The sequence below is a fragment of the Dromiciops gliroides genome, chromosome 2, assembly GCF_019393635.1.
Source record: "Dromiciops gliroides isolate mDroGli1 chromosome 2, mDroGli1.pri, whole genome shotgun sequence".
Lineage (NCBI taxonomy): Eukaryota > Metazoa > Chordata > Mammalia > Microbiotheria > Microbiotheriidae > Dromiciops > Dromiciops gliroides.
Window position 1 is genome coordinate 110,939,795 of NC_057862.1, and position 18,907 is coordinate 110,958,701.

The window sequence follows — 18,907 nt, forward strand, 5'->3', positions numbered from 1 at the left end:
TATTGGGAAAACTAGAAGCTGTTATGGCAAAAACTAGTTTATAGATCAATATCTCACACTGTATACCAAGATACGGTCAAAATGTGCACATGATTTAAACAGAAAGGATGATATCCTAAGTAAATTGCTGGAGCAGGGAAGAAATTACTTTCCAGATCTATGGTAGGGAAAGCATTCATGATAAAATAAGAGGTCCATGGAAGGTAAAATGGGTAATTTTGATTACATAAAATTAAAAATGTTTTGCACAAACAAAACCAATTCAGCTAAAATTAGAAGAAAAACGGGAAACTGGAGAAACTTTGCAGCAAGTTTCTCTGATAAAGATCTCATTTCAAAGCTATATAGGGAACTGAGTCAAATTTAGAAGAAAAAGAGCCAATCCCCACTTGGTAAATGGTCAAAGAATATGAATAGACATTTTTCAAAAGAAGAAAGCTATGTTATCAATAGCCATATGGAAAAAAATGCCTTAAATCCCTAATTAGAGAAATGCAAATTTTAAAATTCTGAGTTACTATCTCATACCCATCAAGTTGGCAAAGATTACCAAAAAATAAAAATGAATAATACTGGAGGAGGTATGGGAAAACAGGCATAGAGCTGCAAACTAGTCCATTCTGGAGAGCAGTTTGGAACTATGCCCAAAAAGCCATTTTTTCCCCAAAAAAGCTATTAAACTGTGCATACACACAAACCCAACAATAATGCTACCGGTTTACTCCGCAAAGACATCAAAGGAAAAAGGGAAAGGACCTATATGTACAAAAATATTTATAGCAGCTCTTTTCGTGTTGGCAAAGAATTGGGAAAATTAAGGAGATGCCCATTATTTGGGGAATGACTTAAGTTATGGTTTATGAATGTGATGGAATATTATTGTGTTGTAAAGTGAGCTGACTGTAGTAGAACCATTTATACAATAACAGCAATATTATGACCATAATCAACTTTGAAAGACTTAGCAACTCTGATCAATACAATGGCCAACCACAATTCCAGAGGACTTATGATGAAACATGTTATCCACCTTTAGAGAGAGTACTTTTGGGCTCAGATTGAAGGTTTAAGCATATGTTCTCTATTTTTTTATTTTTTGAACTGGGCTAAGGTGGGAATTTATTTTGTGTGACTATACACATTCATCATGGATTTTCTTTTTCTTGCCTTCTCAATGGGTGGAGAATGGGGAGGGAAGAGGAAGATAATTTGGAATTGAAAATAAATTTTTTTTTTAAAAAGAGTACATAAAAATACAAGAAGAGAAAAAAGGAAGTTCAGAAGAAAACAGACAAGTAGCACAGTTTTGAAAGTGATGTATGGAATTTATTATCTGCTTTAAAAAACACCAAAGGGTACAAAATAGATTCATGGTTTTATATACAGTACTCTTTTTGTGTTCTGCCATGTATACGGAAATACCAGTCCCCAAAAAGTGTATTTTAATTTAATATTTTTAAAATTTTAAGTGAGTTACAAAGGATGCCATCTTCCTACCCTTTTCTTCACATTTATTTACTCATCATCTCATGCAATCTTATTATTTAAGATAATAAATTCCTTCCCTTTTCTTCCACCTGCTTATATTTCCCTTTGCCTCCCATTTCCTTCTAAGACCAGCCAAGTAGAACAAAACCATTCCAATTCTGCCTATCTTATTTAGTTTTTTCTCTGATTCTTGAAAATGTTAGTGTTTTAAGAGGACACTTGTTCTTTCTCCTTAGAATGTAAGAAATTCTTCATTATATATCCCCTTCCAAATGACTAACGGTTTTCACCCTTCTATATTTCTCTTGAGACATTAATTTGAATTTCTAGACTTTTCATCAGGAATGCTTGGAAGTCCTCTATTTTATTAAAAGTCTATTCTCCCTCCCCTCCCTTCTTTCCCTCTCCTCTGTGATTATACTCAGTTTTACTCAATAGGTTATTCATGGTCATAAGCCTTTTATCTTTAGTCTTTTAGAATTTCATACTTCAAACTCTTCTTTTCTTTCAAATGGAAGCTGCCATGTCTTGTGTAATCCTGACTGTGGTATCTTGGTACGTGAATTCTTTCCTTTTTGCTATTTATGGTATTTCTTCTTTTGCCCAGGAGCTCTGGATCTTAGTTATGATCCTGTTAGTTTTCAGTTGAGGGTTTTCTTTCATGAGGTATCCAGGAGAGTTTTTCTATTTTCATTTTACTTTATGGCTCTAATAGATTAAATAATTTTATATATAATTTCTTATAAGAGCATTTAGACTTTTTTTGTCATGATTTTCAAGTAGTTCAATGAAAGTCTTAGATTTTCTTTACTTGACCTGTTTTCCAGGTTATTTTTTTTTAGTATGTACCTTACCTTTTCTTAGGTTTTTAAAAAACCTTTTGATAATATTTTAATATTTCTTATTATTTCATGGTGACATTACTTTGTGTTTGGTCTGTTCTAATTTTACTGATGTTTCAGTTCTTGGGTAAGATTTACTACCTCTTGTTCTAAGTTAGTAATTCTCTTTGTCAGTCTTTCTTACATAGCTGTCATATCCCTTGAACTTTCATTTTATCTCTCTTGTTTCATTTCTTTCAGATACTTTAGTAGTCTTTGTGCCCAGGACATTCTTTTCTCTGATGTTCTACAAGACTTCATTTGAAGTTACTCCCTTCTTCAGGATTTACCTGTTAGATTTCTTTCAAGTCTCCCTTATGTTTCATATTTTATTCTGTTTCTTTATTCCTTCACCCTCAGTTTTGGGATTTGTGCTTGGACCAGACTCTGTTCCCTCTGATACTCTTCAATGATATGACATGCCCCACTTGATATTGGATGCATTGACTAAGATGAAGCTTTCCTCTATAGGAATTACTGATTTTTTGGCTCATTTCCTTTGGTGGCTTGACTTTGGTTTTGGTTTTGGCTTTGGCTACGTCTTTGTCTCCTTCTTGCACAATTTTTAAACTATGTTTGTTCTATCCCATGCTATGACCCAGAAAAGAATCATATGTACAAGAACTAAATGTTATTGATTGTGGTGGTCATAGGCCTCCTGCAAGATCCAAGGTGCTTTGCTTCCCAGGTGGTGCCCCTTTCTCCTTCTATGTCTTCTGCTATGTCATAGGATAAACTGCATGAACCCTGTTTTGGACTCCTGTCTGGCCCTGTCTCTTGTATAACCAGAAAGCTTATGTACTTTGATTTCATTTATGTTAGTTTATCTCTACTCAGAGCTTCTCTAGTATCCTGTCATTCTTTTTGTGTAGTCCTCACCTATATGGCAAATCTTATAGCTGTCTCTCTTTAATTTTCTTTATTATTGTTCCTTTTGATTCATTCTTAGAGCTTTGTCAACCCAGGCTAGGGGTTCTTAACCTGGAATCTGTGAATTAAAAAAAAATAATAAACTTTCAATATATTTGATTTCCTTTGTAATTTTATGATTTATTAAATGCATTTTTAAAACATTCTGAGAAAGGGTCCTTAAGCTTCATCAGACTACTAAAGGTGTTCATGGCACAAAAAAGTTAAGAAATCCTTTTTTATTCTCTTAACATGCTGCCTTCTTCCCATAGTCCCTGTCCTGTGTTTTCGATCTGAGTTTTTCTGTTCTTTAAAGTTGACTTTTTAAAAATATTTGTAGAAATTGTATCTATTGTTCTTTTTCTTCTGCTTTTTTTTCAATCTGCATCATTTCATACAAGTCTTACTTCTTTGAATTCTTCATATTAGTCCTTCTTTATGGCATTATATTACAGAACATACCAGTTTGTTCACTTGTTCCCCAATCATTAGGCACACAATTTGCTTCCATTTTTAACTATTCTAGAGAGTACTGGTCTCATTATTTTCCTACATGTAGGTAACCTCCTTGGCATAGAAACCCAGTAGTGGAACCATTGAGTCAAAATGTATGAACCATTTTGTAATTTCCTGTGTAATTCAAGAATTCAAGATCATTTTCTGAAATGGTTGGTATAATTTATAGCTCTGCTAACAACCGGTGTGCTTACTTTTCTGTATGCCACCAATATTGGATTTTTCCATTAATGGCCATTATTTCCAGTGTACAGTTTTTAGTTTGTATTGGTCATTAATAATTTGCACTTATTTTGAGAACTTTTTGTTTGTAATCCTTTAATCACTTATCTTCCTCCAGTTTCTTTGGCATGGCAGCTTGAGAAGTTTAGCAGACTTTTCTGTTTTTAGTAACATTCTTCTTTAGGAGAGAAAACCAGTTCACATCTGAGTTATCTTTTCTCCTGGACTATGTGGCTACTATTCTGTTGTTGTTGTTGTTGTTGTTGCAGGGCAATGGGGATTAAGTGACTTGCCCAAGGTCACACAGCTAGTAAGTGTCAAGGGTCTGAGGCCGGATTTGAACTCAGGTACTCCTGAATCCAGGGCTGCTACTTTATCCACTACACCACCTAGCTGCCTCCCAGCTACTGTTCTTATAAATTTATATCAACCCCCTATAGCTTTTGGATATTTTGTGCAAAAAAAAAATGTATAGTCCATATCTTTTTATTCAAGTTGCATTTATTGCTTGTTCAAAAAGTTTTGCTTTTTTATATATTTTAAATGACAGCTTGTCTTTTTTTCTGTCTTTTTTTTTGTGAGGCAATTGGGGTTAAGTGACTTGCCTAGGGTCACACAGCTAGTAAGTGTCAAGTGTCAGAGGCTGGATTTGAACTCAGGTCCTCCTGAATCCAGGGCCGTTGCTCTATCCACTGCACCACCTAGCTGCCCCCAGCTTGTCTTTTATAATATTCTCTATCTCATAGTTAGTTAGAAATTTGTCCCATATCCACAATGCAAAATATATACTTTCCATTTTCTCTAACTTTTTGATGGTTCATCTTTTAAAATTTATTATGTTTTGGTATTTTATTATGGTCAATGGTTTATGATGATGACTTAAACCCATTTCCTATGAAAATGCTATCTAGTTTTCCCAGCAGTTTTTATAGAATAGAGTTCTTTCCCTAATAGGATTATAGACTCATAGAAGTCATTTTGTCTACTTTGTACCCTTGGGTTTATCAGAGAATAATTTCCATGTGTTTCCTTCTAAATCTTGCTTATTTAATCACTTTCCCTGATAAACTTTATATTTTTATCCAATACCAGTAATTCTTCAATTACTGCTTTAAAATATTATTGGAAATCTGGCAATGTCAGATTAATACAGACTGTGAGATTTAAAATTGGATACTAGAGCATTAACCTCCCCTTTTAAACTTTCCCTTATTTATCTCCCAGACTAGTAAGTGGAAGAAGCCTCTGGTCTCTAGTTAGAGCTTTTATTGTTTGGAAATTACAAGGTGATGTTGATTAGAGAGATAGGGAAGTAGAAATACAAACAAAATAGTCTTAAATCTAAGCTTAGTCTATATTCTGTATAAAACTCACCAAAACCCATATAGGGCTCACCAAAAAACCCAAGACCACCTCTGAAGCTGAGAGCCGCGTCAAGCACGTGCTGTTACAGCGAACCGGGCCGAGTCGCACTTCAGTCCGCGTCTGTGTGTGCAGCGCAACCAGCGGACAAGGAGAGCCGACAAAAGACCTCACTTCCGGTCTCTTCTTGCCTTTTAAGCTCGCACCCTGGAAGTGGAGTGCTTAGCAGACAGACCTGGCGGTTCGTCCTGGTCTCCTCCCCAAAGGGTGGTCCTTCAAATACTTTTTACCACAAGACTTAATATGATTTTTTCTAATTATTTTGCCAGTCTTTTTATCTTTTTAAAAATATGATTTATTTATTTTTAACATTCTTTTTTAATTGAGTTCTAAATTCTCTTCCTCCCATCCTTACCTTTCTCACTGATAAGCAAGCAGTATGATCAGTCTTACATGTGAAATCATGCAAGACATTTCCATATTAGCCATGTTTCCCAAAAAAGTAAGAAAAATAAAGAGTGAAAAAATTATATTTCCATTTGCACTCAAAGTTTATCAGTTCTCTCTATGGAGGTGGATAGCATTTTTCATTGAGTCCTTCAGAATTATCTTGGATCGTTATATTCATCAGAGTATCTAGGTCTTTTACAGTTGATCATATTTATAATATTGGTACTGTGTACAATGATCTCCTGGTTCTGGTCACTTCACTTTGCATCAGTTTATATGGGTCTTCCCAGGTTTTTCTGAAACCATCCCCCTCATCATTTGTTATAGAATACAGTTGTATTCCATCACAATCATATGCACAACTTGTGCAGCCATTTTCCAATTGATGGACATCCCCTCATTTTCTAGTTCTTTGCCACCATAAAAAGAGCTGCTATAAATATTTTTATACATATAGGTCCTTTTCCTTTTTCTTTGATCTCTTTGGGATACAGATCTACTAGCAGCTTTGCTGGATCAAAGGGTATTCACAGTTTGATAGCCCTTTGAGCATAGTTCCAAATTGTTCTCCAGAATGGTTAGACCAGTTCACAAGTCCACCAACAATACATTAGTGTTCCAATTTTTCCACATCCCCTCCAGCATTTGTCATTTTTCTGTCTTGTTAGCCAATCTGATAGATGTGAGGTTGTTTTAATTTGCATTTCTCTAATTAGTAGTGATTGAGAGCATTTTTTCATATGATTATAGGTAGCTTTGATTTCTGAAAACTGCCTGTTCATTATGTTTTTACCATTTACCAGCTGGAGAATGTTTGCCAGACATTCTTGACTTTTTTCTTCCTTTTATGAATTTTGCTATTATTTTCCATTAGTCAATTAATGGTGATTTGGTATAGCATTAATCTGTACATTAGTTTGGCTTATGTTGTCATTTTATTATATTGTGCAGCTAGCCATGAACACTGGCTATCTTTCTGTTTATTTAGGTTTTCCTTTATTTCATAAGACATTTTTTAATTTATATAAGCCTTGTTTTCATAAGATTTTTTGAAACCAACATTTTGAATTTATTATATACTTTGTAAAAAATAAACATTTTTAAATTTATTTAAGCCCCATCCATTTCTTGGTGGATTAATTCCCAGAAGGAGTAATCTATTTAACCCTACAGGAAAGTAGGAGGGGAAGAGGATAAGGAGGGAAGGGTGAAAGAAGGGATAGCAGAGCAGGGGAGGGGGGAGTCAGAAGTAAAACACTTTTGAGGAGGAATAGGGTAAAAGAAGATAGAAAATAGAGTAAATATCATGGGAAGGGAATAGGATGGAGGGAAATAGTTATGATGATTGACTATAATAGCAAAACGTATGGTACCTACTTGGCTGGGCTATTGTGAAGAGAACTCTTTGTCAAGTTTAAAGTACAGTATAAAAGTTATGATGAACAGAATGCTATCAGAAAAACCTGGAAAGACCTACATGAACTGAAGCAGAATGAAATGTATTATATACAAAATAACAGCAGTAGTGTAAGATGATCTGCTGGAAAGCACATGGTTATTTTCAGCAAGACAGTGATCCAGTGTAACTCTGAAGGACTTAGGAAAATTGCAATCCATCAACAGAGAAAGAACTGATGGTATCTTAAAACAGATTGAAACACTTTTTTTTTTTTGACAATTCCTTAATCTGAAGTTTTGTTTTTATCTGTTTTCTCTCACAACCTAGCTAATGTAGCGATGTTTTCCATGACTACTCATGTATAACTTATATTGAATTGCTTGAGTTCTTGGGGTGGGGGGTGGGAAGGGAGGGAAGAAGAGAAGTTAGAACACAAAGTTTTTTAAAAATTGATGTCAAAATTTGTTTTTACATGTAATTTGGAAAATAAAATTCTAAATAGAGAAAAAAAATAAAGTGACTTGCCTAGGGTGGGAAAAAAAAAGATTAATTCCCAGAATATCTAATCAATTCCATTGTTGTTTTAAATGGTATTTCTCCGGGCAGCTAGGTGGCACAGTGGATAAAGCACTGGCTCTGGATTCAGGAGGACCTGAGTTCAAATCTGGTCTCAGACACTTGACACTTACTAGCTGTGTGACCCTGAGAAAGTCACTTAACCCACATTGCCCCACCAAAAAAAAAAAAATGTGTGTTGTAAATGGTATTTCTCATTCTGTTTCTTCTTCTTGGTTGTTCTTAGTTCTATGCAGAAATGCTAGTGATCTTTTAGCTTGATTTTGTATCCTGCTTCTTACTGAAGCAGTTAATTCTTGATGAATATTTTGTCAGTTCTTAGGGGTTTTCTAAGTAAGCTATCACATCATCTGCAAATAGGAATTATTTTGCCTCCTCTTTGCCAAGCTACTTCCTTTATTTCATTTTCTCACCTTATTGCCATAGTTAGCATTTCTATTACTCTGTCAAATAATAATACGAACAATGTGGGGATAAAATTTGCTATGGGCTCTTGGCTGAGAGACAAATGCTTGTTAGTATTTTCAGAAAGAGACATGTGCCCATGGAAGACCACTGAGACCCTTCAGAACTTTTTCTCTCTCTTTTCCTCTTCCTTGCCTCCTCTCTTCTCTCTCATCCCCCCCCCACAAACCCCCGTCTTTGAATTCATAAGTGAGTTTTAGGAAGAAAATTACTTTCCTCTAAGTTGTACCTACCTGTATCTTTAAAGCAACTTTTCAGTACACATCTTGGGTATTCTGGACATTGACAATATATCCTGTCCATCATCCCCCCATCTCTCTGGAAAGGAGAGTTTGTCTTTCTGGAAGAGTGAGTCAGAGAGAGCAAGGTAAAAATGGACTGAGAAATCCCCAGCCAATTTGAGGCTCAGCCTTGCAGTTCCATCTGTCTGCTTCATTTTGTTTCAGTTTGTATAAGTGACCCTTATCTTCAGTTTAGTTTAATTTCAAATAATTTCAGTTGTCAGAGTTTAGGGACTATGTTAAAGAATGGTCCACATTCTTGCTCTGTGAATTATCCTTAGAAAAGAGTTGAGTTTATCTGTTTCTGTCTGCCATGATGTTGTTCCAGGAGATCCAATGCTAGAATTCAACTTTGTTCTCCATCCTATCTGCCTTACATGTAGAGATATGGTATCAAACAGAAAAACTCCAAGAGCCTTCCTCCAGTTTCTGTGGCATGAGAAGTTTAGCAGGCTTTTCAGTTTTCAGTGACAGCCTTCTTTGGGAGAGAAAACCAGTTCACTTCTGAGTTATCATTCTCCCAAACTGAGAACAGAGCCTTTTCATGCTTGTTCAATGCCATAGGTGAATGAATGCTTCAGGGCTGGACCTGCCCATGAGGCCAGACTTGAAAACTCTTGACTTCTGAAAGGGTAGGACTTTGATTAGAAATTGTCATCTTGGGTTTCTTGTTTCATTCTCCTCCTCTTCACTGTTCTCTCCTACTCCAGTATTGGTTATTTTCTTTTTAAATCTGCTTTCTAGTTCCAAGTAGTTACCTCTGACTAAGACAACTGGGTAGCCCCAGCCTTGCACTGAGAATCAGGTAGGAACAGTGAGATTGAGACAGCCTTCCTTTCCTTGTCACTGAATATAGACTGAGCAGCATTCCAAGGTCCTTCTGAAGTCTGGCTGTCACATTTCACCAAACTCATTGCCTCTACCATGTCATATGAAGGCATCATGCGCTCAACCTAAAATTAAGCTCCTTGTTAACTGGTCAACAACGCTGGGATTTTCCCTACTTACGATCATGCAAGTATCACAATCTCACTAACACTTTAATTTCCTTCTGCTTTAGAAGCATACTTCATAAAAAAAAAACAAAAAGAAGCATACTTCATTGCAGAGTGCTCTCCAGATATACCACAAGATTGATCTTCAGTAATTTGAAAAATAATTAATGTGAGTGGCTATTCCTCTCACCATTAGTACATCCAAAGCACACAAACCTTAGGGAAGTTCCTTTAGTGATCTCTTAATTGCCAAGTCTAATAGTCTTTTTTCAATCCTCATTCTTCTTGACCTTCTCTGCAGCCTTTGACACTCTCCTCTCCTTGATACTCTCTAGGTTTTTAGGATACCATTCACTCCTACCTATCCGAATGCTCCTCCTCAGGTGTCTTTTTTTTTTTTAATTTTGATAAACATTTTAATTTAAAATTTTTAGTTCCAAATTCTATCCCTCCTTTCCTTCCTCCCCTCCCCCACTTCATGAGGCAGGAAGTATTCAGATAAAGATAATACATGTACAATTATGTAAAACATTACCATATTAGTTATTTTATATAAGAAAACTCGAATAAAGAAAAAAAATGAAAGAAAGTGAAAAAAAGCATGCTTAAGTCTATTCTATCAATATCAGTTCTTTCTTTGGAGGTAGATAGTATGCTTCATCATTATTCTTTTGGGACTGTCTTGGATCATTGTATTGATGAGAATAGTTAAGTCATTCACAGTTCTTCATCAAACAACATTGCTGTCACGGTGGACATCATTCTGCTGGTTCTGCTCACTTCACTATACATCAGTTCATACAAGTCTTTCCAGGCCTTTCTGAAATCATCCATTTCTTATAGCACCAATAATATTCCATTACAATCATATACCGCAGCTTGTTTAGCCATTCCCCAGTTGATGGGCATTCCTTTGATCATCTCTAATGCTGATGATCGTCAGATCTACTTATCTGACCTGGAGACTCTTTGCTGACCTTTAGACTCCATTCTTCAGCTGTGTCTTGAACATCTCAGACCTGATGTTCCAAAGACATCTTAAACTCAGCATCTTTCCCCATAAACCTTCCCCTCTTCCTAAATTTCCTAGTATCGTTAAGGGAACTGCTTTCCTTTCAGACACCCAGGTTTGCAACTTAAGTGTCCTTACTCTTACCTCACTTATCCAAACTGTTGCCAAGGCCTGTCTCTTTTACTTCACTAACATCTTTTGTATGTACCGTCCTCTGACACTGACACTACCCTAGTAAGGTGCTTATCACCTCATCCCTGAACTGTTGTACTATCCTGCTGGTTGGTCTGCCTGCCACAAAACTCTCCCCACTCTAATCTGTTCTCCATTCATCTGTCAGAGAAATCTTCCTAAAGCCTAGGTCTGATCATGTTACCTTACCCCCCCCACTCAAAAAATTATTTGGCTCTCTGTCACCTCCAGAAGCAAATATAAAGTCCTCTGGCATTCAAAGTCCTTCATAACCTGCCCCTCCCCTTCACTTTCCCACCCTCATATGTATTCTTTGATCCAGTGACACTGGTCTCCATTCTGTTTCTCCAAGAAGACATTCAGTTTTCCAGCTCTGAGCATTTTCACTGACTCACCCTCATGCCTGGAATGCTCTCTCTCCTCATCGCTGCCTCCTGGCTTTCCTCACTTCAACTCCTAGCTAAAATCCTACCTTCTACAGGAACCCTTTCCTGATCCCTCCTGAATAGAGCTTGTTTGTATACAATTGTTTGCATGTTTTCTCCCTCCATCAGACTGTGAGCTTGGAACAGGGGCTGTTCCTTGCCTTTATTTGTATCTCCAGTGCTTAATATTGCTAACTGCCTGACACATAGTAGGTTTTCTTGACTGACTGACTGAAATACCAAGGGCCCACCAATGCCATGTGGACTCATTCTAGGCAGCAAAACCTAAACAAGTGCTACTGAATTCATGTTGGCATTGCTTCCTTCTTCTGTCTCTTCTTTCCTCTTCCTCCCTTTTTACCTTTCAACAAATTTAATTCAACTTAATAAACTTGTATTAAGCACATACCATGTGCAAGGCAATCTACTATATACTTAGTACACAAGACAAAAAACTAAACTGTTTTTATCTTTAAAAAAATTTACATTCTCTTATGTGTATACTTGGGAAGGGGGAAGGGACGTACAACAAGCACACAAACAAGCAAATATAAAGTATATACAAAATAAAGTAATTTCAAGAGAATGAAAGCATTAACTGGCAGGATCAGGAAAGATCTCACGGTGGGGGTGGCACCCGAATCATGTCTGCAAGAAGACAGAGGGGAGGAGGAAAGGGGAGTGTATTTTAGCTGTGAGCAGCCACCTGTGCAAAAGCATTAAGGTGGGAGATGGAATGTTAAGTACAGGGAACAGTTAGCAGACCAGTCTGATAAGAAAGAAGAATTTGTTAAGAGGAATCATTTGAAGTAAAACTGGAAAGATAAGTGATATTCAAATTATAGAAATCTTTAACTGCCAGACTCAGAATTTTTTATGTTATCTAATAGGGAATAGGGAGCCATTGAAGATTTTTGAGGGAGGAATGTGACATGGTCACATTTATGTTTTAGAAATAACAATTTGGCAGCTGCATGGTGGATCATTCAATCAACAAGCATTTATTTAGTGCTATTTGACAGGCATGGTGCTAAACACTGAGGATACAAAGAAAAAAGCAAAAAATAGTTCCTGTCTTCAATGAGCTTATGTTCTATTGTCAGAAGACAACATGTACCTATATAAGTATACATGAGGTGCATACAGCAAAGATGCAAGGTGACCTTAGAAAAAAAGGCACTAGTAAAGGGGGTCTGGGAAAGGCCTCTTGAAGAAAGTGACATTTGAGCTGCGTCTTGAAAGAAGCTAGGGGATTCTAAGAGGGTAAGGTGAGGTGGGAGGGCATTCCAGGTAATGGGGACTGCTAATGCAAAGTTGGGATATGGAGTGTTAATGCCTGAAGAACAGCAAAGTTGGCCAACGAGGTTGGATCAAAGAGATAGTAAGAAAACTGACAAGGTAGAAAGGGGTCAGGTTGTGAAGAACTTTACCTGCCAGATGGATTTCTATTTGATCCTAGAGGTAATAGAGAACCACTGGAGTTAATATTGAGTACAAAAATAACATAGCCAGACCTACACTTTAGGAAAGCTGCTTTGACAGATGAATGGAGAATGAATGGATAGAGTTCAGAGGCTTAAAGCAAGGAGAGCAATAAGGAGGCCACTGGAGTAATCTAGATGAGGTGATGAGTCCCTGGATTAGGGTGGTGACTTTGAATGGAGAGAATGGAAGGTATGTGAGAGATGTAGTAGAGAAACTACAAACGTTAACTGAGAGTGAGGAAGCAAGGATGGCAACAAGGTTGCAAACTTGGGGGATTGGAGACAGATGGTGATGCCCTCAATAGAAATGGAGAAGGAAGCTTGAAGGAAGGATAGGCTTCAGGGAAGCATAATATATTCTGTTTTGTACAAGTTGAGTTTGAAATGCCCTCAGGACATTAGGGTTTTCAGTGTTATCAGAATCTTAGGAAATAGGAAAAAAACCTCAGAAGTTAGGGTTTAGGAAAAGCCTCATTTAGTTCAGCTTATAAGTGAAGCATGAATTGCCTCTTAAATCTTCCTCATCCTCTTCCTGCCTTCTCTTTTTCCTCCTTTCCTCCTCCTGAATAGGCAAAACACCACTCACTTTCGTTGTGGTTAGAAATATGGAGACTGGATTCGATCTCTCTTATCTATTACCCATTTTGCTCTAGACGCATTAAATTTTTCTCCAACTTCATCTCCCTTCTCTATTTCCTTCCTTTTCTTTCTCTTCCTCTTCTTTGCCTTCAAGATATACTTAAGCAAGAAAGTTCTGTATTAACAATGACTGGACTTTGTTGGGGATACTTGAGAGCTAAAATTAGATCACTACCCTCAGTATAGTAGGTCTGAAGGGAGATAAAAATCTGTTTCCTCCTAAGTGCCCACACCATGACGTCTGCCCAGCTGTCAGCCCCCCAATTTCTGGTTATATTCTGTGTCTGCCCTCCATTCTGACATGACATGGGCTACTTGGAAACCCAACAAAGTTCCCCTTCCCTAAACTTCATTTTTATCTCCCTTCAAAAAGGTCCAGAGTCCAAGCAGAGCCTGTTGTCTTTCATTCTACATTAACCTTTTGTTCCAGGCTGCTGGCCAGGCAGCCGCCATCCTCTGGCTTGTTTTTTGTGCTTTCACTTTTCTAAAAGGGGAGGGAGGAGGAGACAGGTGCTTTATGAACTTCAAAGGATCTTTCAGGAAAGGAGCCTGTGGTAAAAAGATGCAGAAAGAAGAGGTGTTCATAAAAACTTTTACCTCCTTCACAATTTTGTCAGAGGCCAGCCTTTATACTTTGCCTGTTTCAGGCCTCTGTCTATTCAGTTGGCCCCCTCAATAACCATTCAAATATTTGGGAGCACAAAGAATTTGAAAGGGAAGCCTTCAAAAATCTCTCTGCTTCTTCAGAAGCTCCTTACGTAGAAAAGAGAAATTCCTTTCCCTTTAGTTTAGGGGTTTCATTTCTGACATCTCTTGAGTGGGGAGGCTACCAGAATGGTACTTGCTGTCCTGGAGAAGCAGCAGTATAGCATGTACTCTCTGTGGGATGGAAATAGAGGAGTTTTGCTTGGAGTTTGAGAACTTTTGCTCCCTGCCCATGTTTCTATACAGCAAAACATCTTTCAGCTCCTCTGGATACCTTGGTCATCTGCAGAGGCCTGAATTCGTCATAAGATGGTTTGAAGGACAGATCTCCCTCTAGCCTCCCTACCAGTTACTATGGATAATGAGGTTACTATCTCCTAAACCAGTCTGAGAGAATCCCATAGGCCTCTGAGCCAGGCAGTACAATCAGCATGGGGATTGAGAAGTGTAGCTTTCTTACCTATAGTACATTGGAAGTTTATTAAAGGTCTCTCTTCTTTCTTTGGTGTACCCCTCCCTGCATGTGCAAACACCTCATCACATATACACCCTATTTTCTCCAGGAGCATTAAATTCAGGATGTTGACTTACTGCCTCTTCTCCGGGTACCCTAGTACTTTACTAATGTCAATTCTTTGTTTCAGAGCTATCATCAACCACTTTAACCCCAAGATTGATTCCTATGCTTCCATGAATCACATATCCCAGCTGTCTGAGGAACAGGTAAGGAATACCACAACCTTTTGACCTTTCTCCATTACTGGTTGGGAATAAAAGTGGATGGAGGAGGGGCAGCTAGGTGGCGCAGTGGATAGAGCACCGGCCCTGGATTCAGAAGGACCTTAGTTCAAATCCGGCCTCAGACACTTAACACTTACTAGCTGTGTGACCCTGGGCAAGTCACTTAACCCCAATTGCCTCACTAAAAAACAAAACAAAAACAAAAACAAAAACAAAAACAAAAACAAAACAAACAAACAAACAAAAAAAGTGGATGGAGGAGGGGACAACTAGGTGGCGCAGTGGATAAAGTACTGGCCTTGGATTCAGGAGGACCTGAGTTCAAATTCAGCCTCAGACACTTGACAATTACTAGCTGTGTGACCCTGGGCAAGTCACTTAACCCTCATGGCCCCCACCCTCACCCCACCCCACCAAAAAAGTGGATAGGGGAACTCTTTTAGCTGAGCCTGGTCTGTTTGAGAACAACAATTCAACTTCTGGGAGGAATTAAGAAGGGGCCTGTAGCCTCTAAGCAAAAACAGAGATGCTTATGCTACCCACATCATTTGATTATATAAAAGACAAGCAGGTGACAAGTTAGTGTGTTCTTAGTGGCCTGGTGAGGGTGGGTGGTGTTTTTCCTAATCCAGGCAGACAGTCATGTTGATTTTCAAAAATAAGAAATGAGAACTTGGAAAAGGATGAAACTGCCAATTAGAGAAATCCTGAGTTCAGCTTAATTTGCAGCAGTTGGGCTCATTAAAGCCAGTGCACTCATTGGGACAGTAATTGAAATCACTTGGCCCTGAGCAGTGATATCTGAGCAGGTTTTCAATGGGACAGGCTGTCTGAGTAGGGATCCAAATACAGGCACGTATTTGTTTTCCCTGAACTTGGCCTGATTTCCTCTGCTCCCAAGGCGCCTACACTTGGGTGTAGGTTACGTAAGAGTGCAGATGGGGTTTTGGCATGGCAGGAAGATGAGCATGATGTATGGGACTGGGACAGTGAGCCCTATTTTTATATCATAAAATGTGCCATCTCTTTCACAGTGCCCCACTCTCCATGCCCCTCTAGTTTGTGCTCCCCAGGTGCTCATGTGACATGGGGCACATACAAGTCTATAAGATAGCCAGGTTGCTCTCTTTCCTCCCCTCATGTTCTTCCAGCTGGCTTTACCTGCATTCCAACCCTAGCCTCCTATAATCTGGGCTGGTCAGCTGGCCAGTTGTGGCATGGCCATATGCTCCGGCATTCCCAAAGGCCACCAGACAGAGCCTAAAGAGCTTTTTTCCTGACTAGCAGTACTAGAATGTATCACTATTGGCTCATTCCTTTCATCCTAACTTTAAACTGAAGGGCAGGACAGGGTTGTTTTCATCTAATACTCCTACTTTCTTTATTGTCCCTGTTTCTGTAGGGAACTGCAAGAATTCTTCCTGGCATTTAAAGTGCTCTGATGTTTTGGCTTTCTTGTTCTTTGTTCCTATCCTGCCTAGAGAGGAGTCATGGGTCCTGCTCCACTGAACACATTTTCTTTCTGCTGCACTTGCTCTCTGTAAGGTGGAGCTGCCTCTTCCCTATAGTGCCATTGCAGATCAATTGTATTGTGTGATTTTTATTTAAAATGATTCAATGCCTTTTTGCCTAGCTTGATGAATAGGAGGGGGCAACTTTGCTACCACATTAAGTCCCAGTTAATTTGTTACTTTAAGAAAAAGAAAGAAGCTTTTTCCCTGTCAGCTATGTACAGTATTCATCTTCAGTAGCTTAGGAATGTCAGGCTGAAATCTTTCTCTGGTGGCACTAGCAGGCCAATAGTAAAATTTATTCTGATACACAAAGTGGTTTGGGAAAAAGATGATTAGGAAGCACACAGCTTCAGCATCCATCCTCCACCATCCAGGCCTTTTCCTTCAAAACAAAGTGGGCTGGTGAAAGTTTCCTCCCAAATGTAGATCTATCACAAGCCAAGGAGGAGAGGCTGTCTTTTTTTCAGAGGGACAACCCAGATTTATGTAGGGATAGCAGTGTTTGGAAATGTCTTGAAGCAGTCCTCCTCAGCTCCTCACTTGCCAACCTCTCAGTCAACAAGCATTTATTAAGTGCTTACTATGTACCAAGCACTGTATGAAGTGGTGACTGTATAAATAAAAGCAAAAAACACTGTCTCTGCCCTGAGGAGCTCACAGTATGCTAGGAGAGACAACACATAAATAACTAGGAACACAGAAGATATGCAAGAGTAGAGGATAAGCAATCTGAGAGAGAAGAGGCATTAGCAGCTTCAGGGACTGGGAAAAGCCTCCTACAGAAAATGACACTTGAGTTGGTCAGTCAGTCAGTCAAAAAGCATTAATCAAGGACAAGTATGCCAATAAAGCTGGATCATAGAATTCATGGAGAGGAATAAAGTATAAGAAAACTGGGAAGGCAGGAAGGGGCTGAGGATGTGATATTTGATCCTGGAGGTAATAGGGAGCCACTGGAGCTCATTGAACAGGGGGTGGGAGTGACATGATCAGAGCTAAGCTTTAGAAAAATCACAGCTAAGTGCAGAATGGAGTAGGGTAGACAGAGTCCTGAGACAGGGAGACCAGTTCTGCTATTACAAAGGTCTAGATAAGAAGGGATAAGGACCTAAACTAGAGTTGTAGCTTTATCTGAAGAGAAAAAGATGTTGTGAAGGTAGAAACAGATTGGATACGTGGGATGCGTGAGAATGAAGAATCAAGATTGACACAAAGAAACAATATACTCAATAAAAGAATAACCACACACAAAAAAATCAAAAGTGAATGTAACCAGGGGCAGCTAGGTGGCTCAGTGGATAGAGCACCTCCCCCAGAGTCAGGAGTACCCAAGTTCAAATCCAGCCTCAGACACTTAACACTTACTAGCTGTGTGACCCTGGGCAAGTCACTTAACCCCAATTGCCTCACCCAAAAAAAAAAAAGTGAAGGTAACAAAATTATAAAGATCAAGCATAGGGACAGTTAGGTGGCACAGTGTATAAAGAACTAGCTCTGGAGTCAGGAGGACCCAAATTCAAATCCAGTCTCAAACACTTACTAGCTGTGTGACCCTGAGCAAGTCATATAACAGGAAAACCCAAACCTAACCCTTAATGGAGGTGAAACATTCACAGTTATTATACATTACATATGTTTTGGGATTCTTTTTCAATATATTAATCAATTGGGCTGAAATTTTTTTCTTTCTTTTTTTTTTAATAAAAAATACTGTTTGTTATGTGAGAAGACTCTGGGAGGGGAAAGAAGAGGGTTATTAGAGATAATTATGATGATGTAAAAAATAGAAGACATTAAGGGGCAGCTAGGTGGCGCAGTGAATAAAGTACCAGCTCTGGATTCAGGAGGACCTGAGTTCAAATCTGGCCTCAGACACTTGACACTAACTGTGTGACCCTGGGAAAGTCACTTAACCCTCATTGCCCCACCCCCCCAAAAATAGAAGACATCAATTAAAACTATTTTTAAAAAAAGATTGACACCAAGGTTATAAACATGTGATGATTATGGTATAGTAATAAGGAAATTAGGAAGAGGATAGGGTTTTGGGGAGGAGTGGAAAAGAAGATAATGAGTTCTGTTTTGGACAAGTTGAGTTTGAGATGCCAATGGAACATCTAGTTTCAGATGGCCAAGAGAGGTCTTTGGTGATTTAGTGACTAGTTCAGCAGAGAAAGACAGACAGAGACTGACTATGATTGGAATTCTAGATCTGGGAGGCATCCATATAGACATAATAATAGAAGTCATGGAATCTGATGAGGTCAACGAGTGAGATATAGTAATAAAGTGAAAAGGGAAAAAGGCCCAGGACAAAGTTTTAGGCAATACTCGTTTAGTGGGCATGACATGCATAAAGAATCAACAAAGGACACAGAGAAGGAAATAGTTGGAAGATTGGGGAATCAGGAAACAGAGGACATAGTATGCAAGAGGAAGAGATGATCAACAGTTTCAAATGCTGAAGAGAGAGCAAGAAGAATGAGGAATGAGAAAGGTCTTTCAATTTGGCAATTAAGAGATCATTGGGGCAGCTAGGTGGCGCAGTAGGTAGAGCACCAGTCCTGGAGTCAGGAGTACCTGAGTTCAAATCCGGCCTCAGACACTTGACACTTACTAGCTGTGTGACCCTGGGCAAGTCACTTAACCCC

The 18,907-nt window shown here is 38.6% G+C and overlaps 1 protein-coding gene across 4 annotated transcripts in view; it reads left to right on the forward strand.

Moving 5' to 3' along the window:
- ARMH3 (armadillo like helical domain containing 3) overlaps nucleotides 1-18,907 on the forward strand; it is a 219,233-nt gene that overhangs the window by 158,750 nt on the left and 41,576 nt on the right. For all 4 annotated transcript variants that reach the window (XM_043987615.1, XM_043987614.1, XM_043987616.1 and 1 more), the window contains one exon: nucleotides 14,646-14,724. In XM_043987615.1, coding sequence (XP_043843550.1) covers nucleotides 14,646-14,724 — 79 coding nt within the window. The remainder of the gene's footprint in view (nucleotides 1-14,645; nucleotides 14,725-18,907) is intronic.